Source organism: Phyllobates terribilis, unplaced genomic scaffold (genome assembly GCF_046119375.1).
Source record: "Phyllobates terribilis strain yellow unplaced genomic scaffold, ASM4611937v1 Scaffold_5__5_contigs__length_657084704, whole genome shotgun sequence".
NCBI lineage: Eukaryota > Metazoa > Chordata > Amphibia > Anura > Dendrobatidae > Phyllobates > Phyllobates terribilis.
Genome location: NW_027362765.1, coordinates 356,309,161 through 356,329,251, shown reverse-complemented (window position 1 = coordinate 356,329,251; position 20,091 = coordinate 356,309,161). Strand labels below are relative to the sequence as shown.

General features: G+C 51.2%; 2 protein-coding genes across 3 annotated transcripts in view; one reads left to right on the top strand and one right to left on the bottom strand.

Annotated features, from left to right (window-relative positions):
* The window catches only part of HABP2 (hyaluronan binding protein 2), a 102,755-nt gene extending 96,541 nt beyond the window's left edge, over positions 1 to 6,214 (top strand). The window contains exon 13 of the mRNA XM_073681614.1: positions 6,028 to 6,214. Within this exon, the coding sequence (XP_073537715.1) occupies positions 6,028 to 6,192 (165 nt within the window). The 3' untranslated portion in view covers positions 6,193 to 6,214. The remainder of the gene's footprint in view (positions 1 to 6,027) is intronic.
* Positions 6,215 to 10,476: 4,262 nt separating this feature from the next.
* NRAP (nebulin related anchoring protein) overlaps positions 10,477 to 20,091 on the bottom strand; it is a 200,481-nt gene continuing 190,866 nt past the window's right edge. Inside the window, exons 38-42 of one of the 2 annotated variants that reach the window (XM_073684672.1) lie at positions 16,342 to 16,446; positions 15,888 to 15,995; positions 15,386 to 15,697; positions 12,793 to 12,942; positions 10,477 to 11,987 (exon numbers count right to left, since the gene is read on the bottom strand). In XM_073684672.1, the coding sequence (XP_073540773.1) occupies positions 11,892 to 11,987; positions 12,793 to 12,942; positions 15,386 to 15,697; positions 15,888 to 15,995; positions 16,342 to 16,446 (771 nt within the window). In that variant the 3' untranslated portion in view covers positions 10,477 to 11,891. The remainder of the gene's footprint in view (positions 11,988 to 12,792; positions 12,943 to 15,385; positions 15,698 to 15,887; positions 15,996 to 16,341; positions 16,447 to 20,091) is intronic. The other variant, XM_073684673.1, reaches the window with a different exon arrangement.

Below are 20,091 nucleotides of genomic sequence, written 5' to 3'. Positions count from 1 at the left end.
GTGGAGCAGTGTCTGACCTCTGGTGATATAGTGGAGCAATGTCTGACCCCTGGTGATATAGTGGAGCAGTGTCTGACCCCTGGTGATATAGTGGTGCAGTGTCTGGCCCCTGGTGATATGGTGGAGCAGTATCTGACCCCTGGTGATATGGTGGAGCAGTGTCTGGCCCCTGGTGATATAGTGGAGCAGTGTCTGACCCCTGGTGATATGGTGGAGCAGTGTCTGGCCCCTGGTGATATAGTGGAGCAGTGTCTGGCCTCTGGTGATATGGTGGAGCAGTGTCTGGCCCCTGGTGATATAGTGGAGCAGTGTCTGGCCTCTGGTGATATGGTGGAGCAGTGTCTGACCCCTGGTGATATAGTGGAGCAGTGTCTGACCTCTGGTGATATAGTGGAGCAGTGTCTGATCCCTGGTGATATAGTGGAGCAGTGTCTGACCCCTGGTGATATGGTGGAGCAGTGTCTGGCCTCTGGTGATATGGTGGAGCAGTGTCTGACCCCTGGTGATATAGTGGAGCAGTGTCTGGCCTCTGGTGATATGGTGGAGCAGTGTCTGACCCCTGGTGATATAGTGGAGCAGTGTCTGACCTCTGGTGATATGGTGGAGCAGTGTCTGACCTCTGGTGATATAGTGGAGCAGTGTCTGACCCCTGGTGATATGGTGGAGCAGTGTCTGACCCCTGGTGATATAGTGGAGCAGTGTCTGGCCCCTGGTGATATGGTGGAGCAGTGTCTGACCCCTGGTGATATAGTGGAGCAGTGTCTGACCCCTGGTGATATAGTGGAGCAGTGTCTGACCCCTGGTGATATGGTGGAGCAGTGTCTGACCCTTGGTGATATAGTGGAGCAGTGTCTGGCCCCTGGTGATATAGTGGAGCAGTGTCTGGCCCTTGGTGATATAGTGGAGCAGTGTCTGACCCCTGGTGATATAGTGGAGCAGTGTCTGGCCCCTGGTGATATAGTGGAGCAGTGTCTGGCCCCTGGTGATATGGTGGAGCAGTGTCTGACCTCTGGTGATATAGTGGTGCAGTGTCTGACCCCTGGTGATATAGTGGAGCAGTGTCTGACCCCTGGTGATATAGTGGAGCAGTGTCTTACCCCTGGTGATATGGTGGAGCAGTGTCTGACCCCTGGTGATATAGTGATGCAGTGTGTGGCCCCTGGTGATATGGTGGAGCAGTATCTGACCCCTGGTGATATGGTGGAGCAGTGTCTGGCCCCTGGTGATATAGTGGAGCAGTGTCTGACCCCTGGTGATATGGTGGAGCAGTGTCTGGCCCCTGGTGATATAGTGGAGCAGTGTCTGGCCTCTGGTGATATGGTGGAGCAGTGTCTGACCCCTGGTGATATAGTGGAGCAGTGTCTGACCTCTGGTGATATAGTGGAGCAGTGTCTGGCCTCTGGTGATATGGTGGAGCAGTGTCTGACCCCTGGTGATATAGTGGAGCAGTGTCTGGCCTCTGGTGATATGGTGGAGCAGTGTCTGACCCCTGGTGATATAGTGGAGCAGTGTCTGACCTCTGGTGATATGGTGGAGCAGTGTCTGACCTCTGGTGATATAGTGGAGCAGTGTCTGACCCCTGGTGATATAGTGGAGCAGTGTCTGGCCTCTGGTGATATGGTGGAGCAGTGTCTGACCCCTGGTGATATAGTGGAGCAGTGTCTGACCTCTGGTGATATAGTGGAGCAGTGTCTGATCCCTGGTGATATAGTGGAGCAGTGTCTGACCCCTGGTGATATGGTGGAGCAGTGTCTGGCCTCTGGTGATATGGTGGAGCAGTGTCTGACCCCTGGTGATATAGTGGAGCAGTGTCTGGCCTCTGGTGATATGGTGGAGCAGTGTCTGACCCCTGGTGATATAGTGGAGCAGTGTCTGACCTCTGGTGATATGGTGGAGCAGTGTCTGACCTCTGGTGATATAGTGGAGCAGTGTCTGACCCCTGGTGATATGGTGGAGCAGTGTCTGACCCCTGGTGATATAGTGGAGCAGTGTCTGGCCTCTGGTGATATGGTGGAGCAGTGTCTGACCCCTGGTGATATAGTGGAGCAGTGTCTGACCCCTGGTGATATAGTGGAGCAGTGTCTGACCCCTGGTGATATAGTGGAGCAGTGTCTGACCCCTGGTGATATAGTGGTGCAGTGTCTGACCCCTGGTGATATAGTGGAGCAGTGTCTGGCCCCTGGTGATATAGTGGTGCAGTGTCTGACCCCTGGTGATATAGTGGTGCAGTGTCTGACCCCTGGTGATATAGTGGAGCAGTGTCTGACCCCTGGTGATATAGTGGTGCAGTGTCTGACCCCTGGTGATATGGTGGAGCAGTGTCTGTCCCCTGGTGATATAGTGGAGCAGTGTCTGACCCCTGGTGATATAGTGGAGCAGTGTCTGACCCCTGGTGATATTTTGGAGCAGTGTCTGACCCCTGGTGATATAGTGGAGCAGTGTCTGACCCCTGGTGATATAGTGGAGCAGTGTCTTACCCCTGGTGATATGGTGGAGCAGTGTCTGACCCCTGGTGATATGGTGGAGCAGTATCTGACCCCAGGTGATATGGTGGAGCAGTGTCTGACCTCTGGTGATATAGTGGAGCAATGTCTCACCCCTGGTGATATGGTGGAGCAGTGTCTGGCCCCTGGTGATATAGTGGAGCAGTGTCTGACCCCTGGTGATATGGTGGAGCAGTGTCTGACCCCTGGTGATATAGTGGAGCAGTGTCTGACCCCTGGTGATATAGTGGAGCAGTGTCTGACCCCTGGTGATATAGTGGTGCAGTGTCTGTCCCCTGGTGATATAGTGGAGCAGTGTCTGACCCCTGGTGATATAGTGGAGTAGTGTCTGACCTCTGGTGATATAGTGGTGCAGTGTCTGACCCCTGGTGATATAGTGGAGCAGAGTCTGACCCCTGGTGATGTAGTGGTACAGTGTCTGGCCCTTGGTGATATAGTGGAGCAGTGTCTGACCCCTGGTGATATGGTGGAGCAGTGTCTGACCCCTGGTGATATGGTGGAGCAGTGTCTGACCCCTGTTGATATAGTGGAGCAGTGTCTGACCCCTGGTGATATAGTGGAGCAGTGTCTGGCCCCTGGTGATATAGTGGTGCAGTGTCTGACCCCTGGTGATATGGTGGAGCAGTGTCTGACCCCTGGTGATATAGTGGAGCAGTGTCTGACCCCTGGTGATATAGTGTTGCAGTGTCTGACCCCTGGTGATATAGTGGAGCAGTGTCTGACCCCTGGTGATATGGTGGAGCAGTGTCTGACCCCTGGTGATATGGTGGAGCAGTATCTGACCCCTGGTGATATGGTGGAGCAGTGTCTGACCTCTGGTGATATAGTGGAGCAATGTCTGACCCCTGGTGATATGGTGGAGCAGTGTCTGGCCCCTGGTGATATAGTGGAGCAGTGTCTGACCCCTGTTGATATAGTGGAGCAGTGTCTGGCCCCTGGTGATATAGTGGTGCAGTGTCTGACCCCTGGTGATATAGTGGAGCAGTGTCTGACCCCTGGTGATATGGTGGAGCAGTGTCTGATCCCTGGTGATATAGTGGAGCAGTGTCTGACCCCTGGTGATATAGTGGAGCAGTGTCTGACCCCTGGTGATACGGTGGAGCAGTGTCTGACCCCTGGTGATACGGTGGAGCAGTGTCTGACCCCTGGTGATATAGTGGAGCAGTGTCTGACCCCTGGTGATATAGTGGTGCAGTGTCTGACCCCTGGTGATATAGTGGAGCAGTGTCTGACCCCTGGTGATATAGTGGAGTAGTGTCTGACCTCTGGTGATATAGTGGTGCAGTGTTTGACCCCTGGTGATATAGTGGAGCAGTGTCTGACCCCTGGTGATGTAGTGGTACAGTGTCTGGGCCCTGGTGATATAGTGGTGCAGTGTCTGGCCCCTGGTGATATGGTGGAGCAGTGTCTGACCCCTGGTGATATGGTGGAGCAGTGTCTGACCCCTGGTGATATGGTGGAGCAGTGTCTGACCCCTGGTGATATGGTGGAGCAGTGTCTGACCCCTGGTGATATGGTGGAGCAGTGTCTGACCCCTGGTGATATAGTGGAGCAGTGTCTGACCCCTGGTGATATAGTGATGCAGTGTCTGACCCCTGGTGATATGGTGGAGCAGTGTCTGACCCCTGGTGATATGGTGGAGCAGTGTCTGACCCCTGGTGATATAGTGGAGCAGTGTCTGACCCCTGGTGATATGGTGATGCAGTGTCTGACCCCTGGTGATATGGTGGAGCAGTGTCTGACCCCTGGTGATATTGTGGAGCAGTGTCTGACCCCTGGTGATATGGTGGAGCAGTGTCTGACCCCTGGTGATATGGTGGAGCAGTGTCTGGCCCCTGGTGATATAGTGGTGCAGTGTCTGGCCCCTGGTGATATGGTGGAGCAGTGTCTGACCTCTGGTGATATGGTGGAGCAGTGTCTGACCCCTGGTGATATAGTGGAGTAGTGTCTGACCTCTGGTGATATAGTGGTGCAGTGTTTGACCCCTGGTGATATAGTGGAGCAGTGTCTGACCCCTGGTGATGTAGTGGTACAGTGTCTGGGCCCTGGTGATATAGTGGTGCAGTGTCTGGCCCCTGGTGATATGGTGGAGCAGTGTCTGACCCCTGGTGATATGGTGGAGCAGTGTCTGACCCCTGGTGATATGGTGGAGCAGTGTCTGACCCCTGGTGATATGGTGGTGCAGTGTCTGACCCCTGGTGATATGGCGGAGCAGTGTCTGACCCCTGGTGATATGGCGGAGCAGTGTCTGGCCCCTGGTGATATAGTGATGCAGTGTCTGACCCCTGGTGATATGGTGGAGCAGTGTCTGACCCCTGGTGATATGGTGGAGCAGTGTCTGACCCCTGGTGATATAGTGGAGCAGTGTCTGGCCCCTGGTGATATTGTGGAGCAGTGTCTGACCCCTGGTGATATGGTGGAGCAGTGTCTGACCCCTGGTGATATTGTGGAGCAGTGTCTGACCCCTGGTGATATGGTGGAGCAGTGTCTGACCCCTGGTGATATGGTGGAGCAGTGTCTGGCCCCTGGTGATATAGTGGTGCAGTGTCTGGCCCCTGGTGATATGGTGGAGCAGTGTCTGACCTCTGGTGATATGGTGGAGCAGTGTCTGACCCCTGGTGATATAGTGGAGCAGTTTCTGACCCCTGGTGATATAGTGGTGCAGTGTCTGACCCTTGGTGATATAGTGGAGCAGTGTCTGACCCCTGGTGATATATTGGAGCAGTGTCTGGCCCCTGGTGATATAGTGGTGCAGTGTCCGACCCTTGGTGATATAGTGGTGCAGTGTCTGACCCCTGGTGATATGGTGGAGCAGTGTCTGACCCCTGGTGATATAGTGGAGCAGTGTCTGGCCCCTGATGATATAGTGGTGCAGTGTCTGACCCCTGGTGATATGGTGGAGCAGTGTCTGACCCCTGGTGATATAGTGGAGCAGTGTCTGACCCCTGGTGATGTGGTGGAGCAGTGTCTGACCCCTGGTGATATAGTGGTTCCATGTGCCATCTGTGGTGATTTGCTCTTGTGGTGTCCAGTCCCATGTGATGTGATGTATGAGAGTAGTGTCCTCCTGCTGGTCTTGCTCCCCTTTGATACATTGATATAACTCTGCCTAGTTTTTGTGTTATTGGCTCTCTGCAGTCATCATCCCCATTAAGTCACCAGTCATTTCTGGTGGCCCAGTGAACAGTGGCTTTTCCTTGTCCTTCCGTGGTCATCTACTAATCAGTGCTTGGGAGCTGGACTCTGTGCCTATTAGTTAGTTGTTGATAGATAATTCAGTGGTCACTCATCAGAGTTCTGTAATTATCCTGAATAATCCCTGGTGGTCCCGTGGAATTCTCTAATTGCCCACTGAGCATCCGTGGCGATCTAGTGGTTACTGAATATGACAGAGATCATGTGCTTTTGTGGTCGTTGCCTCTGACCCGATCCCACACTATATTCAGTGCCACCAGACACACAGGGCACAGCTTGTCCTTGTGCCAGTATCCTGGATGAATGGATCTTTTCCTTCATTTTGCAGGGTGACTCTGGGGGTCCCCTCGCCTGTGAACTTGATGGTCAAACAAAAGTGGCCGGCGTGGTGAGCTGGGGAGAGAAGTGCGGAGTGAAGGACAAGCCCGGGGTCTACACGCACGTCTACAGATTCCTACCATGGATCGAAAACAACATGAAGTCCAATCCCTAAGAGTAGAATCCGGAATCACGGGCTGACGTGACCGACACAACAAGACCCTAATTACATCATAGCAGTCACAGTTCGGGGCCACATCAGACTCCGGGGTCCCTGTAATCTGTGGGGTCTCCTCACAAGCGACATCGTACTTAACCTCTTTGTGTCTGCATTGGAAACCTTTATAGACTTTTCTCTAATCCGTCCTTCTGTCAGGTTATAGGTTGTATCAGGATGACACATTGTAACATTCCCATAATACACTTTATCTTTTATTTATGTCATCCTCCTTCTTTAATTCTAAATCAGCATATTATGGGTCAGGACCGGGAGATGTAAGAAAATATATCTTGATTTTTTTTTTTAAATAAGTAAAGGTTAAAACCTGAGAGACAAAGCAGTTTTTATTCTATATGATTCATTAGTTTAGCAAAATCCCTACACAGTGTCCCCCTCACCTTCCTGAAGGCTTCTCCATTCTTTCTCCCGAGGCTCCAGGGTTTCTAATACAAATAGATCACTCAGACTGGGAGGCAAAGGGTTAAGGCAACCGGACCCATCGCAGAAGAGGCTACAGAAATGATCGGACGCTGCAAAATCCTCAATAATAACAAGAACAATCATGTTTGCTGCCTTTGTTAAATGGTAAATGAGTCGTGGCCAAAAGTTCTGAGACTGACACAAGTTTTGTTTCTCTAATTTTGCCTTTTCAGTGTTTTCGCTCTTTTAGTCGCTGTTTCTATGGTTACTGACAGACAATTATAAACATTCTGTACGTTGTTACATTTTATTTACAAATACAGGATGTTTCTGTGATGCCTCAATATTCCCAGCGCTGCCCCTTATCCTCCACGCTCCTGCCCCTTTTTATCCACGCTCCCGCCCCTTATCCTCCACGCTCCCGCCCCTTTTTATCCACGCTCCTGCCCCTTTTTATCCACGCTCCCGCCCCTTATCCTCCACGCTTCTGCCCTTCCCCCGGCAGCTGGATATCGGCTTCTGGGCAGATCCTGACTGATCCTATTGATTTTAATATATGCAAACTGCTCCATGATCCCCGGTATGTGGTAAATAGGTCCGGCACCATTGTAAGAGAAAAATGCCCATATCGTGATACTTCCACCATGCTTCACTGTCTGCAGGGTGTACTGTGGCTGAATGCAGAGTTTGGGGGTCTTCTGACGAACTGTCTGCGGCCCTTGGACCCAAAAAGAACAATTTTACTTTCATCAGTCCACAAAATGTTTCTCCATTTCTCTTTAGGCCAGTTGATGTGTTCTTTGGCAGATTGTATCCGCTTCAGTACATGTCTTTTTTTTAACAGTGGGACTTTGCGGGGACTTCTTGCTCAGAGATTATCTTCACACAGGCGTCTTCTCACTGTCACAGTCCTCACAGGTAACTGGAGACTGTCTATGATCATCCTGGAGCTGATCCTTGGCTGAGCCTTCGCCATTCTCGCTATTCTTCCATCCTGTGAATGGTCGTCTTCCGTTTTCTTCCACGTCTCTCTGGCTTTACTTTCCATTTTAAAGCATTGCAGATCATTTTAGCTGAACAGCCGATCATTGTCTGCACTTATTTATAAGTTTTACCCTCTCCAGTCAACTTTTTAATCAAGGTACACTGTTCTCCTGAACAATGTCTGGAACGACCCATATTTCTCAGGCTTTCAAGGAGAAATGCATGTACAACATGTGCTGGCTTCACCCTTACATAAGAGCCACCTGATTCCCACCTGTTTCCTCACAGAATGATTGACCTCACTGATTGACCTCCACACTGCTATTATATTGAACACATCCCGTACAATTAATTATTCACATACACAGAGTCAGAAACCTGCAGATCATGAATGCGGAGTCTGGGGGTCTTCTTACAATCTACTGCGCCGACTGGTGAATTGTCTGACATGTGGTGACAGAATTTATACCAGAAACAGCGATTAATCTGTTCAGTCGTATTGGACGGCTGGTATTTTGAACACTACTGTACATTGCTCAAAAAATAAAGGGAACACCTAAACTCCACAATGTAACTCCAAGTCAATCACACTTCTGTGAAATCTACCTGTCCAGTTATGAAGCAACACTGATTGTGAATCAATGTCTCCGGCTGTTGTGCAAATGGAACAGACAACTGGTAGAAATGATCAGCAATTAGCAAGATACCCCCTATAAAGGAGCAGTTCTGCAGGTGGTGACCACAGACCATTTCTCTGTTCTCATCCTTTTTGTCTGTTGTTTTGGTCACTTTTGCATTTTGTCACTGCTCTGACACCTAGAGGTACAGTAGCATAAGGCGGTGTCTACAACCCACAGAAGTTGCTCAGGTAGTGCAGCTCATCCAGGATGGCACATCAATGCGAGCTGTGGCAAGAAGGTTTGCTGTGTCTGTCAGCGTAGTGTCCAGAGGCTGGAGGCGCTACCAGGAGACAGGCCAGTACACCAGGAGATGTGGAGGGGGCCGTAGGAGGGCAACAACCCAGCAGCAGGACCGCTACCTCCGCCTTTGTGTAAGGAGGAACAGGAGGAGCACTGCCAGAGCCCTGCAAAATGACCTCCAGCAGCCCACTAACATCCATGTATCTGCTCAAACTGTCAGAAACAGACTCCATGAGGGTGGTGTGAGAAAAATCACTGATTGAGAACCTTAAACTCCACAGACTCCACTTTATTAAAACAAAAATCACTGACTGCGGTGAAATCCCTTTATTAAAAATTGACTTTTATTATTATACGATAAAATTACCCCTATAACCACCGTACCAAATATGCAGTCTATCCAGTCCACAAATTTCTGTATAGGACTTGGATGCTAATTAGTGTTGAGCGAGCGTGCTCGGTTAACCCTTTCACTGAGCACACTCAGATGCTGCCAGAGTACTTTTGGTGTGCTCGACAACTATGTTTGAGCTGCCGCAGCTGCATGTGTCGTGGCTGTTAGGCAATCCTTACATGTGTCACGGCTGTCTAACAAACAGGCAATCTCTGCAGGTGTCGCGGCTGTCTAACAAACAGGAAATCCCTGGAGGTGTCGCGGCTGTCTAACAAACAGGAAATCCCTGGAGGTGTCGTGGCTGTCTAACAAACAGGCAATCTCTGCAGGTGTCACGGCTGTCTAACAAACAGGAAATCCCTGGGGGTGTCGTGGCTGTCTAACAAACAGGCAATCCCTGGAGGTGTCGTGGCTGTCTAACAAACAGGAAATCCCTGGAGGTGTCGTGGATGTCTAACAAACAGGCAATCTCTGCAGGTGTCACGGCTATCTAACAAACAGGAAATCCCTGGAGGTGTCGTGGCTGTCTAACAAACAGGAAATCCCTGGAGGTGTCGCGGCTGTCTAACAAACAGGCAATCTCTGCAGGTGTCACGGCTGTCTAACAAACAGGCAATCTCTGCAGGTGTCACGGCTGTCTAACAAACAGGCAATCTCTGCAGGTGTCACGGCTGTCTAACAAACAGGAAATCCCTGGAGGTGTCGTGGCTGTCTAACAAACAGGAAATCCCTGGAGGTGTCGTGGCTGTCTAACAAACAGGAAATCCCTGGAGGTGTCGTGGCTGTCTAACAAACAGGAAATCCCTGGAGGTGTCGTGGCTGTCTAACACCCGCGACACATGCAGCCTCGGCGGATCAAACATCAAGCGCTCCGATAATACCTCTCACTTAAGCAGACTCCTAACACCGGAGTATTGCACCTCGACGCGTTTCACCCATCAGGAGGTCGTCATGACCATTGATTCACTGTATTGTGCGGTGACGTTATTTGTAGCACTGGAGCTCGCTACTCCTGGCGTCGATGCGCGTCGGACCCCGAGCATTTATAAAAGATACTCCGCCCCCTCCCTCTGAAGCGCATTCACGCCGGCCAATCACTGATGGCCACACCGTGGGCCAATCCTATACGGCCACGTCAGTCCGGCGGTATCCTAAATACCAAGCGCTACAGAAAAGGTGACAAGGAAGTTTAACCGTTTGTAATCCGGTGGTATTATCCTGTTCTATCAAGAACGATCTGTATTCTGTTTTTTCATATTAAATCAAATCCTTCATGTCATATAATGTCTTAGAATCCAAAGATGTTATTTAAACCTTAAGTAACAATTACCAATCCCAACATATTATATACATAATGGAATTCTCCAAGTGTTCCCATTATCATTCATGATATTAATGAAATAGATCTACTCACTTCAGATTTACAAGGAACAGAATCATCTGACGTCTTATCTTATATGCACCCCGAAGACTTTTATTATTTTCTGGGTTATATATCTATAGAATTATAATAATCCATGAAATACACTCGAGATCTAGAATAATCATCATCTTTCAGGGCTTTTACAAAACGGAGTAAAGGAAACGCTTTCATTAAGACCTAATGGACTCGCTGTTTTCAACCTAAATATCCAGAGATTCTTTTCTAAGTAACTTATTATCCTGATCTTCTCTATCCACTGAAACTTTATTGCCTTCGTGACACCTCCATGTTGTTCCCAGATATGTTTGGAAATAGTAGTATCCTCTTTCCTCCGTATGTCACCTGTGTGTTCCAGAATTCTCCTCCTAAATTGCCGACCCGTCTCACCCACATAACTTTTAGGGCAATCACTTTTCGCCAGATAAACCAGGCCTTCAGGGCGACAATTTATGAATTCTCTGTTTAGAAACGTTTTTTTTAGTTATGTCACTTGTAAACGATCCTTTAGCTTTGCACGATCCACATCTAAAAGTTCCAGTCCCATTGGGTTTATTTAGCCCGGCTGGATCTGCTTGCCTAGGTGGTGAATAGCTCTGCACCAACCTGTCTTTGATATTCCCACCTCTTCTATATGTAATTGACGCTCGTTCCGCTACAACATCCTTAACTTCAGGTTCCATTTTCAGGACATCCCAAAATGGCTTTAAGGATCTCCATCACCTCCTCAGATTTGTTATGTTTTATTGTTCCCAAGACTCCACTATGTAATGAATAAAGATTTGCAACTGGAATATTTATTCAGTGATTTCTAGGATGTGGGATTTTTAGTGTTCCCTTTATTCTTTGAGCAGTGTAGATAGAAGCCAATAAATGTGCAATGTTAACAAGCGGCAGCGACTATGTATCACCTACAGTCAGCCGGGGGTTAAACAGTCCCTAAACCGACCAATCAAATAATGGAATGCTACAAGCTAGCGCCCCTCACAGATAATAGGTAACTACATTCTCTGCTTGAATCAATTCCTCAACTGATATCCATGACCCATGACCTTTAGGGTTTGGCCCACAGTGAGGTCATTCTCCAGCCTAATGCATCCCACAGGGTCCTAGTGACTGACACAGTCGCTTCATTAATTGTGTTTATTCTGTACAAACAAATCAGAAAATTCTACAAATATTCCTCTTGAATACTTTGGATTGTATGAAAACTGATCCTGCCAGTCCTATAGTAAGTCCTACAGCGCAATCCACCGCGACGGACACCACAGGACGCAGCGAACACGGGCAGACGTTGCGGGAAACACTTTAAGGCACCGGTGTGATAAGTAACATATAACGACCCCCATCACTACAATACATCGCCCTCTAGAGGAGAGGAGTGGCGCTGCGAGGTCACCGGGAGAATAAATAATTATATTAATGAGAACGACGACATTTCCATAATACAGGAAAGAAGGAAAGAGCCGCCCCGCGAGTCCACAACATCATGGCCGACACCGCAGGATCAGCGCCATCATTTCTTCATAGGAAGAGTTTTTCTCCGTTTTACTTGAAGAATCTCAGAGGCGTCTCTGTTTATATCACCGAAAGATTCTGCGTCCGCTCCACCCTGAGAAACCAAGAAGCTAGTCAGAGGGACGGGGTGCGAGAGTCGGGGGTCATAGTCCTGTACCCCGAGTGTCATTATCCTGTACCCCCAGTGTCATTATCCTGTACCCCAAGTGTCAGTGTCGATATCCTGTACCCCGAGTGTCAGTGTCATTACCCTGTACCCCGAGTGTCAGTGTCATTATAGTGTACCCCCAGTGTTATTACCCTGTACCCCCAGTGTTAGTGTCATTATCCTGTACCCCCAGTGTCAGTGTCATTATCCTCTACCCCCAGTGTCATTATCCTGTAACCCGAGTGTCATTATCCTGTACCTCGAGTGTCATTATCAATATCCTGTACCCCAAGTGTCAGTGTCACTATCCTGTACCCCGAGTGTCATTATCCTGTACCCCCAGTGTCATTATCCTGTACCCCGAGTGTCAGTGTCATTATCCTCTACCCCCAGTGTCATTATCCTGTACCCCGAATGTCATTATCCTGTACCCCCAGTGTCATTATCCTGTACCCCCAGTGTCAGTGTCCCGTACCTCGAGTGTCATTATCCTGTACCCCGAGTGTCAGTGTCATTATCCCATACCCCAAGTGTCATTATCCCGTACCCCCAGTGTCATTATACTGTACCCCGAGTGTCAGTGTCATTATCCTGCACCCCAAGTGTCATTATCCTGTACCCGAGTGTCATTATCCTGTACCCCCAGTGTCAGCGTCATTATCCTGTACCCCCAGTGTCAGCGTCATTATCCTGCACCCCTAGTGTCAGGAGTCCCTGTCTGCCCCTCTTTCCGTCTGTCGGGGTTACTTACTTCGGTATAGTCTGTCTCTGCCGGTTGCTGCCGCTCTCTGTCCTCTGCGTTCCTCTGCTCGGCAGCCCGGCGGGCGAGCTCCACCTTGTAATACCCGGGGGGCGTCCACCCTACTCCTTTCATCCAGTTCAGATCAGATTTGTATTTAACCTGAAACCATAACATCAGATTACAATTACTAATAGTAGGAGGGGGAGGCCGATGAGCCCCATAGACGACCCCCATAGATGAACCCCATAGACGACCCTCATAGATGACCCCCATAAACGAGCTCCATAGACAACCCCTATAGATGAGATTCATAGACGAGCCCCATAGACGAACCCCATAGATGACCCCCATAGATGAGCTCCATAGACGACCCCTATAGATGAGATCCATAGATGAGCCCCATAGATGACCCCATAGATGAGCTCCATAGACGACCCCTATAGATAAGATCCATAGATGAGCCCCATAGACGACCCTTATAGATGAGATTCATAGACGAACCCCATAGACGACCCCTATATATGAGATTCATAGACGAGCCCCATAGACGAACCCCATAGATGACCCCCATAGATGAGCTCCATAGACGACCCCTATAGATGAGATCCATAGATGAGCCCCATAGACGACCCCTATAGATGAGATTCATAGACGAGCCCCATAGACAGACCCCCATAGATGAGCTCCATAGACAACTCCCATAGATGAGCCCCATAGAGAACTCCCATACATGAGACCCATAGACGACCCCCATAGATGAGACCCATAGACAAGCCCCATAGACGAGCCACATAGGTGAGCCCCCATAAAGGTCCCCCATAGATGAGCCCCACAGACGGGTTTCATGGATGATACCCATAGATGAGAACCATTGATGAGCCTCATATACGACCCCTATAGACGACCCTCATAGACAACTCCCATAGATGAGCTCAATAGATGTGCCTCATAGGCGACCCCCATAGATGAGCCTCATAGGCGACCCCCATAGATGAGCCTCATAGGCGACCCCCATAGACGAGCCTCATAGGCGACCCCCATAGATGAGCCTCATAGGTGACCCCCATAGATGAGACTCATAGGCGACCCCCATAGATGAGACTCATAGATGACCCCCATAGATGAGCCTCATATGTGACCCCCATAGATGAGCCTCATAGGCGACCCCCATAGATGAGATTCATAGGTGACCCCCATAGATGAGACTCATAGGCGACCCCCATAGATGAGCCTCATAGGTGACCCCCATAGATGAGACTCATAGGCGACCCCTATAGATGAGACTCATAGGCGACCCCCATAGATGAGACTCATAGGCGACCCCCATAGATGAGATTCATAGGCGACCCCCATAGATGAGACTCATAGGCGACCCCCATAGATGAGACTCATACGCGACCCCCATAGATGAGCCTCATAGGTGACCCCCATAGATGAAACTCAGGCGACCCCCATAGATGAGACTCATAGGCGACCCCCATAGATGAGACTCATAGGCGACCCCCATAGACGAGCCTCATAGGCGACCCCCATAGATGAACGTCATAGACGACCCCCATAGAGGAGCCTTATAGACGACCCCCATGGATGAGCCTCATAGGCGACCCCCATAGATGAGACTCATTGGCGACCCCCATAGATGAGACTCATAGATGACCCCCATAGATGAGACTCATAGGCGACCCCCATAGACGAGCCACATAGGCGACCCCCATAGACAAGTCCCATAGATGACCCCCATAGGTGAGCCCCCATAACGAGCCCCATAGATGAAACTCATAGATGACCCCCATAGATGAGACTCATAGATGACCCCCATAGATGAGACTCATAGGCGACCCCTCGCTTGCTGCTGGAACGTGACTGGGCCCGCGGGGAGCGTGACTGGGCCCTCTGGAAACGTGACTGGGCCCGTGGGGAGCGTGACTGGGCCCGCTGGGAGCGTGACTGGGCCCGTGGGGAGCGTGACTGGGCCCGCGGGGAGCGTGACTGGGCCCTCTGGAAACGTGACTGGGCCCGTGGGGAGCATGACTGGGCCCGCTGGGAGCGTGACTGGGCCCTCTGGAAACGTGACTGGGCCCGTGGGGAGCGTGACTGGGCCCTCTGGAAACGTGACTGGGCCCGTGGGGAGCGTGACTGGGCCCGCTGGGAGCGTGACTGGGCCCGCGGGGAGCGTGACTGGGCCCGCGGGGAGCGTGACTGGGCCCGTGGGGAGCGTGACTGGGCCCGTGGGGAGCGTGACTGGGCCCGCTGGGAGCGTGACTGGGCCCGTGGGGAGCGTGACTGGGCCCGTGGGGAGCGTGACTGGGCCCGCTGGGAGCGTGACTGGGCCCTCTGGAAACGTGACTGGGCCCGCGGGGAGCGTGACTGGGCCCGCGGGGAGCGTGACTGGGCCCGCTGGGAGCGTGACTGGGCCCGCGGGGAGCGTGACTGGGCCCGCGGGGAGCGTGACTGGGCCCGCGGGGAGCGTGACGGGGCCCGCGGGGAGCGTGACTGGGCCCGCGGGGAGCGTGACTGGGCCCGCGGGGAGCGTGACTGGGCCCGCGGGGAGCGTGACTGGGCCCGGTTCAGCAGTGGTCCGGTTCTGGCTGGCGGCACTCACATCGCTCTGCAGCCCGTGCGCCTGCTTGGCATGCCTCAGCGTCAGCTGCTCCGGGTCGCACGTGTACTGGTGCAGGTGCTGGCGATAGTGGACGTCGCTCGCCTGCTCCTGGCTCTTCTTGGCCTGGATGAATCCCGGTTGATCCAGATGAGTCCGCACCTTGGACCTGGCCTCTGCGGAGCGTTTCTTGTATTCGCGGTCGCTCTGCAGTTTGCTGATTCTCATGACGTGTTGCGTTTTGGGGTCGTCGCTGACGCTGCGGAAGCCGATCTGGTGCCCCCTGTCCCTCACGAAGGCTTCTCTGTAGCGGAACTGCAGGAAAAAAATTATATGAACAAATGCCTGGAAAAGAGGAGAATCCCCTGAGCAGAGGTGCTGCCCCCTAGTGGAAGAGCTTATATCCAGGGCGACAGCCCCCAATGACATTGACATGATGGGGCTCCTGGAATACAAGCAGACTTGATCCTAAACCACAGTGGTCCCCATAAATCCCTCATCTTACATCACTGGCGATCTCCCTGGATGCTTTTGCGGTCTGGAAAGGAATGGCGTCCAGACGCAGGTCATAGCCCACCGCACGGGACTGCTCCCACAGGGTCCTGTACGCTTTCTGCCCAAATCAAAATAAACAACAGAAATTTATTTTAATCCAAATCTTCCTGTCCATAGATGTTTCTTATGCTTTATACTGCAGCACTGCTCAGTCTGTCATTAAAAATATATGAGGCAGGAGGAGGATTCCAGACTACATTACAGGCGAATAGAAAAGTCAGTATAGCTGGATACAATTAGAGAAGTAGAGCAAGCCTGCAGTGTAAAGCATGAGGCAGTAACGACAACAGTGCGATACCCGCATCTCTACATGTCTGGTATCATGGATCAAGATATCGCAATCATGGCGGCATGTTATACAAGGAAAGAAATATCCATCAATCTGAACAGAAAATCAGACGTACGTCACTTATCTGAGAGGCGTTGACTCGAGCGCGGATGAAATCGGGATGATCTGCAGGTAACATGTATCTGTGCAGCGATTCCTGATCCCCCGATTTATACAGTCTCTGCAAACACAAATACGGAAGAGATACAGCGCTGTGCAAAAGTTATAGGCAGAGGTAGAAAGAAAACTGCAGAGCAAGGAGATTCCAGTAATGCAAGGGTTAATAGTATATTTTAAGCAATTAACAAAACACAAAGTGACTCCGTCATCAGTATCTGGTGACCGCCCGTCTCCTCCATCATCAGTATCTGGTGACCGCCCGTCGCCTCCATCATCAGTATCTGGTGACCGCCCGTCGCCTCCATCATCAGTATCTGGTGACTGCCCGTCGCCTCCATCATCAGTATCTGGTGACCGTCCATCACCTCCATCATCAGTATCTAGTGACCGCCTGTCGCCTCCATCATCAGTATCTAGCGACCACCTGTCATCTCCATCGTCATAATCTGGTGACCGCCCGTCGCCTCCATCATCAGTATCTAGTGACCGCCTGTCGCCTCCATTGTCAGTATCTGGTGACCGCATATCGCCTCCATCATCAGTATCGGGTGACCGCCCATCACCTCCATCATCAGTATCTGATGACCGCCCGTCACCTCCATCATCAGTATCTGGTGACCGCCCGTCGCCTCAATCATCAGTATCTAGTGACCGCCCATCACCTCCATCATCAGTATCTGATGACCGCCCGTCACCTCCATCATCAGTATCTGGTGACCGCACGTCGCCTCAATCATCAGTATCTAGTGACCGCACATCGCCTCAATCATCAGTATCTAGTGACCGCACGTCGCCTAAATCATCAGTATCTAGTGACCACACGTCGCCTCAATCATCAGTATCTAGTGACCACACGTCGCCTCAATCATCAGTATCTAGTGACCACACGTCGCCTCAATCATCAGTATCTAGTGACCACACGTCGCCTCAATCATCAGTATCTAGTGACCGCACGCCACCTCCATCATCAGTATCTAGTGACCGCACGTCGCCTCCATCATCAGCATCTAGTGACCGCACGTCGCCTCCATCATCAGTATCTGGTGACCGCACGTCGCCTCAATCATCAGTATCTGGTGACTGCACGTCGCCTCAATCATCAGTATCTAGTGACCGCACGCCACCTCCATCATCAGTATCTGGTGACTGCACGTCGCCTCAATCATCAGTATCTAGTGACCGCACGTCGCCTAAATCATCAGTATCTGGTAACTGCATGCCACCTCCATCATCAGTATCTAGTGACCGCACTCCACCTCCATCATCAGTATCTAGTGACCGCACGTCACCTCCATCGTCAGTATCTGGTGACCGCATATCGCCTCCATCATCTGTATCTGGTGACCGTCCATCACCTCCATCATCAGTATCTAGTGACCGCACGTCACCTCCATCATCAGTATCTAGTGACCGCACGCCACCTCCATCATCAGTATCTAGTGACCGCACGTCGCCTCAATCATCAGTATCTAGTGACCGCACGTCGCCTCAATCATCAGTATCTAGTGACTGCCCGTCACCTCCATCATCAGTATCTAGTGACCGCACGTCGCCTCAATCATCAGTATCTGGTAACCGCACGTCGCCTCAATCATCAGTATCTAGTGACCGCACGTCGCCTCCATCATCAGTATCTGGTGACCGCATATCGCCTCCATCATCTGTATCTGGTGACAGTCCATCACCTCCATCATCAGTATCTAGTGACCGAACGCCACCTCCATCATCAGTATCTAGTGACCGCACGTCACCTCCATCATCAGTATCTGGTGACCGCCCCTCGCCTCCATCATCAGTATCTAGTGACCGCACGCCACCTCCATCATCAGTATCTAGTGACCGCATGCCACCTCCATCATCAGTATCTAGTGACCGCACGCCACCTCCATCATCAGTATCTAGTGACCGCACGTCACCTCCATCATCAGTATCTAGTGACCGCACGTCGCCTCAATCATCAGTATCTAGTGACCGCACGTCGCCTAAATCATCAGTATCTAGTGACCGCACGTCACCTCCATCATCAGTATCTAGTGACCACACGTCGCCTCAATCATCAGTATCTAGTGACCGCACGCCACCTCCATCATCAGTATCTAGTGACCGCACGTCGCCTCCATCATCAGTATCTAGTGACCGCACGCCACCTCCATCATCAGTATCTAGTGACCGCACGTCACCTCCATCATCAGTATCTAGTGACCACACGTCGCCTCAATCATCAGTATCTAGTGACCGCACGCCACCTCCATCATCAGTATCTAGTGACCGCACGTCGCCTCCATCATCATTATCTAGTGACCGCACGTCGCCTCCATCATCAGTATCTGGTGACCGCCCGTCGCCTCAGTCATCAGTATCTAGTGACCGCACGTCGCCTCAATCATCAGTATCTAGTGACTGCACGTCGCCTCAATCATCAGTATCTAGTGACTGCAAGTCACCTCCATCATCAGTATCTAGTGACCGCACGTCGCCTCAATCATCAGTATCTAGTGACCGCACGTCGCCTCCATCATCAGTATCTAGTGACCGCACGTCGCCTCAATCATCAGTATCTAGTGACCGCCCATCACCTCCATCATCAGTATCTAGTGACCGCACGTCGCCTCAATCATCAGTATCTAGTGACCGCACGTCGCCTCAATCATCAGTATCTAGTGACCGCACGTCATCTCCATCATCAGTATCTAGTGACCGCACGCCACCTCCATCATCAGTATCTAGTGACCGCACGTCGCCTCAATCATCAGTATCTAGTGACCGCACGTCACCTCCATCATCAGTATCTAGTGACCGCACGTCACCTCCATCATCAGTATCTAGTGACCGCACGTCGCCTCAATCATCAGTATCTAGTGACCGCACGTCGCCTCAATCATCAGTATCTAGTGACCGCACGTCGCCTCAATCATCAGTATCTAGTGACCGCAAGTCACCTCCATCATCAGTATCTGGTGACCGCACGTCGCCTCAATCATCAGTATCTAGTGACCGCACGTCGCCTCAATCATCAGTATCTAGTGACCGCACGCCACCTCCATCATCAGTATCTAGTGACCGCACGTCGCCTCCATCATCAGTATCTAGTGACCGCACGTCGCCTCCATCATCAGTATCTAGTGACCGCAAGTCACCTCCATCATCAGTATCTGGTGACCGCACGTCGCCTCAATCATCAGTATCTAGTGACCGCACGCCACCTCCATCATCAGTATCTAGTGACCGCACGTCGCCTCCATCATCAGTATCTAGTGACCGCACGTCGCCTCAATCATCAGTATCTAGTGACCGCACGTCGCCTCAATCATCAGTATCTAGTGACCGCACGCCACCTCCATCATCAGTATCTAGTGACCGCACGTCGCCTCAATCATCAGTATCTAGTGACCGCACGTCGCCTCAATCATCAGTATCTAGTGACCGCACGTCTCCTCAATCATCAGTATCTAGTGACCGCAAGTCACCTCCATCATCAGTATCTGGTGACCGCACGTCGCCTCAATCATCAGTATCTAGTGACCGCACGTCGCCTCAATCATCAGTATCTAGTGACCGCACGCCACCTCCATCATCAGTATCTAGTGACCGCACGTCGCCTCCATCATCAGTATCTAGTGACCGCACGTCGCCTCAATCATCAGTATCTAGTGACCGCACGTCGCCTCAATCATCAGTATCTAGTGACCGCACGCCACCTCCATCA